The sequence below is a fragment of the Euphorbia lathyris genome, chromosome 3, assembly GCF_963576675.1.
Source record: "Euphorbia lathyris chromosome 3, ddEupLath1.1, whole genome shotgun sequence".
In the NCBI taxonomy this organism is placed as follows: domain Eukaryota; kingdom Viridiplantae; phylum Streptophyta; class Magnoliopsida; order Malpighiales; family Euphorbiaceae; genus Euphorbia; species Euphorbia lathyris.
Genome location: NC_088912.1, coordinates 64,616,893 through 64,622,520, shown reverse-complemented (window position 1 = coordinate 64,622,520; position 5,628 = coordinate 64,616,893). Strand labels below are relative to the sequence as shown.

At 35.4% G+C, this 5,628-nt stretch overlaps 1 protein-coding gene across 1 annotated transcript; it reads right to left on the bottom strand.

Annotated features, from left to right (window-relative positions):
• Positions 1–2,947: 2,947 nt before the first annotated feature.
• LOC136223902 (CBL-interacting serine/threonine-protein kinase 25-like) lies at positions 2,948–4,772 on the bottom strand. The gene has a single exon (XM_066012073.1). The coding sequence runs from the start codon at positions 4,455–4,457 to the stop codon at positions 3,138–3,140; it is 1,320 nt and encodes a 439-aa protein (XP_065868145.1). The 5' UTR covers positions 4,458–4,772; the 3' UTR covers positions 2,948–3,137.
• Positions 4,773–5,628: the final 856 nt, after the last annotated feature.

Genomic DNA, 5,628 nt, shown 5'->3' with positions numbered 1-5,628 from the left:
GAGTAATAACAATGTTGGCTGATAAAATTTTCAACTGACTTTTATGTGTTAAAGTTGAGGCCCTGTCTTGCCATGCTGAGAATTTTGATTGCGTCTTTGCCTATGAGAACAGTTCAGTAATATCCTATATGTATTACAAATCATATATGTAATTGTTCCTTGGTAATTCAACATCTAGTTGTATCTACATTCATTTGTTTTGTGTTTTAATTATGTTTTAATTAATTAAAAGTTATGATGTCCATTTCAGGTGTGTTAGTTTCTGTTGTTGCCTTGCTCACAAGGTATTTTTCATTCAATATCTTATTTTTAAAATATTTATTTTAGGAACTTATTGTCCAGATTTATGGTGTTTTTATGTATGTATGATTTTCTTTTTTGAAGCAATGTATGTATGTATGTATGTATGATTATTAAGTCTCACAATTGTAGTTGTATTTTTTTGTAGATATAGTATAATTGCTTTCCTTATAACATGTTTTAATTTGTATGTAATTCGTAATTTATATATATATATATACACGAGCTTCACTTTATTTGGATATATATATATATACACGAGCTTCCTTCAATCCAAATAAAGTGACCGAAAAGAAAATATAACCACACCAAAAATGATTTTAAATATAATTTCCGACGCAATTTCCGACCAATATTTGTCGGTAAAATTTTAAAATTAAATATTTAAAAAATAGATCACCGACACATAATAGTCGGTGAAGTTATCGGAAAGTCCGACAGAAAGTCACCTACATAGAGTAGTCGGAATTTCCCGACCCAAAACACCGACTGAATATTGTGTCGGTGATTTTTTGTGTCGGTAAAAAATTGTCGCAACTGCTTACCTACGAGGTCAACGCCAACACATCAATATATGTCGGTCTTCCGTCGGTGATCATGATCACCGACACAAATTAAGAAATCACCGACAGATTTTTGCGTAGGTGATAACGATTTTTCTTGTAGTGGCATGTGGCTATTGAATCTTGTAGCACATATAATCTTTCAACTTTTCTAGTTTAATCACAACTTGAACCCCTTTCAAAACCTTCAAGATTCCACCTCTACTAGAAAATCCAAAACTGTTGTCGTCTAAAGTAGATAAGGATATAAGATTTTCTTCATATTTGGAACATGCTGCATATATGTCAAGGTCTTGACAACACCATCATGCACTTTGATTTTGACGATACAATACCAACAACTTTACAAGGATTATCGTTGCCCATCAATGCAACTCCTCTCTTTACTGATTGATAAGAGGGAAATTAATCTCTGTGGAGATAAACATGAAATGAGAGAGTAGAGTAAATGATACATCCTTTTCCAGATCTAGCACCACCATCAGACACGGTATAGACTTTGCAATCTACTTTATCTTCAACGACACTGGTTTTGGCAAGATTTTCTTCTTTATGACCATTTTCTTCATTTTCCTCTCTAGCCTGAAACATTCAGATTTGATGTGCCCTTATTTTTACAGTAATTGCTTGTCAAATTACTGTATCTAGATTTTGATATAGATCTAGATCGATTGATGTTGTTGCTATTATTGAGGTCTCTTGTAATAGATCTCCCTCTAACGGCCAGACTTTCGACAAGACCATTTCTATCACTAGAAAGTTCTTTATCCCAGATCTTTTAAAAATGGACACTCTTTAACCTCATCCAGTTAAAGTACTTTTACTATAGATGATACTCTCGAATTTTTTTGAAAGACGGGATTATAGATCGTAACAACATAAGAGCTTTATCTACTTATTCATATTTAATATCTAAATTCTTCAAATTCAAAAGAATGGAACTGAAATTATCATGGTGTGACTTTAGGGTTGTACGTTCTGTCATATAACTCCACTCAGTGGCGAATACATGATTGGGGTCGGGGGGGGGGGGGGGGTGCAATTTTCCTAAATAGACTTTTATAAAAAAAATCGTAAATATACGTGTTATCATCTGAGTGTTCCAGAATCAATTTTTACGTAACAATGTAAACTTCTTAAAATTAAGCTAGATTTTCACTACAATGTAAGATTAAGTCATTTTGAACAAATTTGGAAAAATTTATCTCGCCTATCATATATTAACTAAGTTGGATTTTGTAATTAAATACAAACTCAATGGATTAATTAACAACTCTGAATCTTAATTTATCAGAAACATGATGGCCGAAACCATATATAATGTGGATAGTTCCAATGGTTGTTGGGACTGAAAACCATCTATGGTAGGGATGGTTCCGGCGGCCGGAAGGCTTGGACACCTCCAGGCCCCCTTTGTCTCCTTCAACCCCCACTTGTTTTTATTTTAATGGTTTAAATAATAAAGATAAGATAAAAAGTAGGCGGAAACCGTGTCATCTCTCTCTATGCTTGAAGATTTCATCCTCAAAGAGGACCAAACATACCACCGCCTTTCTCCTCATGCTCTTTTTCTCTTCCCCTCTCATGTCAAAGTCTCAAAATCTTTCAAGCTTCAATTTTTCTTTTTTTTAACGATCCACTTTGAGGAGGAAGAGGAAATTTTTCTTCATTCTTCCTCCTCCCACCAGATTAGGTTTCATGTGTTAGTCTTTGTTTATATTTTATCGGATCTATTTATCTGTCTGAATTGTATCTCCGAGATTGGATTGCAGCTGCTTTTCTGCGGTTTTTCATCTACGAGAAGTATATGTTTTATTATTCTTTTGTGTTTTATACCGTTTGTCTTTTTTTACTCTTTGTAATTGTTTTCGTCCCTTCGTGAATCTTGTATTAGTTTTAACATGTACTTGTGTGAGGTTGTATTCCTTACCGTTTTCTTGTTGTACTTATTTTTTTAATCAAATGAATATATAAGCAATTTCATAATAAATAAATAAATAAATATGAGATAAGAAAAAAATTATCTTAAAAGTTTGGGGTGCGTTTGTAAAATGGAGATCACTAAGTGAAAAGACAAACGGCAAGAACTACAAAAATATTATGATATTTTGAATGGAATAAAGTATTATTTTCCTAATGAAAAATGAAGGGCTAAATTTTACAGGCAAAGTCAAAATTTAACTAAGAAATACATACCCCTTGAGAAATCTTATATTTGCATAATACTAGTAAATGACAAGCATTTGGAATCAGAATGGAGCAAATGAAATAGTGCTACTTGTTTTTAGTTTCACCTTGCCAAGTCCACACTATGTCTTTCAACGCAGGCTTAACATCCTCTTCAAAGAACTTTGTATATTCAAGACTGTCGCCTGAGGACTTGGAGAGTTCAACCACAGCCACTTCCGGCGCCACCTCAAAAACCTTGGCTGTCATCGCCAGCTTCCCTTTCCTTCCTTCCACTTTCCCTTGCATTTTCACATTGAAATCTGAGTCACTCGCCACTCTAAAATTCAAATCTTTTGCAGTAGATTCTAACTTGGTCAGTATCATTGGAGCTGGACACTTTGAAGTGAACTTAGAACCTGCTTTTTTCTCGCTTTCAAATAGGCTTGAAAGATCAAATCCTGAAGACATAGACGAAATAAACTCAAAAGCATTATAGACAGGCGGAGTATTATGGGTTGTTGTCGCCGCCGCCGATTTCTCTTCTGCTACAACTTTCTGATCAGTTTCTTCTGTTTCAATTCGCTTGAATATTGGTCCCTTTTGAAACCATGGATGTTGCCTTATTTCAGAGAATTGAATTCTGTTTTCAGGATCAACAACAAGAAGCTTTGAAATCAAATCCTTAGCATCTTGTGAAATCCAGGAAGGAAACTCATAATCCGCCTTGAAAATCTTCAAATACATTTTCATTAAATTCTCATTCTGAAATGGTAAAAAACCAGCAAGCAAAACAAATAGAATAACACCACAGGACCATATATCAGCTTTAGCACCATCATACCCTTTCTTCCTCAATACCTCAGGGGCAACATACGCCGGCGTTCCACATTGAGTGTGTAGCAATCCGTCATTCCAATGCTGCTCCGGCAAGGCGGAGAGCCCAAAATCGGAAACTTTCAAGTCTCCGTTTTCATCCAAGAGGAGATTTTCCGGCTTTAAATCACGGTGACTAACTCCTCGGCTGTGGCAATAATCGACAGCGCTAATTAATTGTTGAAAGTATTTTCTGGCTAAATCTTCCTTGAGCTTTCCCTTTCTGACTTTGGCGAACAACTCGCCGCCTCTAACATACTCCATGGCGAAATATACCTTCAATTTGGTGGCCATAACTTCCTTCAATTGGACGATATGTGGGTGCTGGACAAGATGCATAATTGAAATTTCACGCTTGATTTGCTCCAATAATCCCTTCTTCTTTACATGATCTTTGTGGATGACTTTAATGGCGACACTTTCTCCGGTTGGGAGATGTTTCCCTTTGTGGACTTTAGCGAAGGTTCCATGGCCTAATATCCTTCCCATCTCGTACTTTCCGAACAGGATATGTCTAGCTCCGTCCACCTGCTCTGCTTGGACGGTCTCCATTGCATAATCTGACCTATATCCGCCGATTCAATTGAAGTAGAGAAAGATGAGATATTTTGCTAGGATTGGGGGAAGTTAACATCTTGGATTTGTGAAAAATGTAAAAAGGATCATTTTTGTTTTTGGGAAAATGAGAGAAATTTTGGAAGGAAAAATGAGAGGGCGTTTAGAAAGGAGAAAAACGAGGAGGGAGTTGAGAGGAAGCAGTTTTCTCCCCTTCCTAATTGGAGGATATGGTTTACGGGGAGACCCGAGCCACCACATGGAATTGGATTAATCTCTTAGATTAGCTTGTAGATCTGGTTTGGAAATTTTTTCAGAAAGAATTACTAAATTAGCATCTTTTTGAGAGATTAGTTTACATTTTCTAGCTCTTTTTAAATAAATAATCAAAACTAACATATTTTAACAGATTCTTCCACATTTGCTCTCGTCATTTACACTTCCCTCTAACACTACGCTCTTTAAGATATTTCATTGCGCGAATCCAACGATTTCCTCCGGAGAACACGAAGCTCAGACAACGCAAAACTCAGACGTGGCGAGAACGCGAAGCTCAGACAATGAATCAGATTAAGAAGGAATGACGAAAAATAGGGTAAATAACTTGATTTTACTTATGGGTTATTTTATTGTATGTACATTTGCTGGGTTCTTGTATTGTATGTACATTTCCTGAGTTTGAGAAAGAATCTTTCGTTTTGCTTACTTCTTCCGGTGTTAGGGTTCATCTGGGTTTGCAATTGCCGATATCAATATGATATCGACAAACCCTCATTTCATTTTTTTGTTTATATTCTATATTCGTGCATATATTTGTCGATATTAATCGATATCCTATCTGCAATTGGTAAGTGTTTGGTCGATATGTGTCGATATCACATAGATATCGACAACCTAATTATCAATATCTATATATATCGACAATTAGGTTATCGACATCTATGTGGTCGATATCCATGTGATATCGACAACCTAATTGTCGATATCTCTCTTATTTTAGCCTATGTTAGCTCGTTTTAGCTTAACTTCTTTATTAGGTTACTTGTATGTTAGCTTATGATATATCTACAATAAATTTCAGCATGATCATGGACAAAAGAGGAAGAGAGATGAGCATGTCTCTTCTTCCAAGAAAGCGAATGAGGGTTCAGAATATAAATATAAAAAA

Excerpts from the sequence above, each read along its gene's own strand:
- LOC136223902 (XM_066012073.1), bottom strand. The coding sequence starts at position 4,457 with ATGGAGACCGTCCAAGCAGAGCAGGTGGACGGAGCTAGACATATCCTG.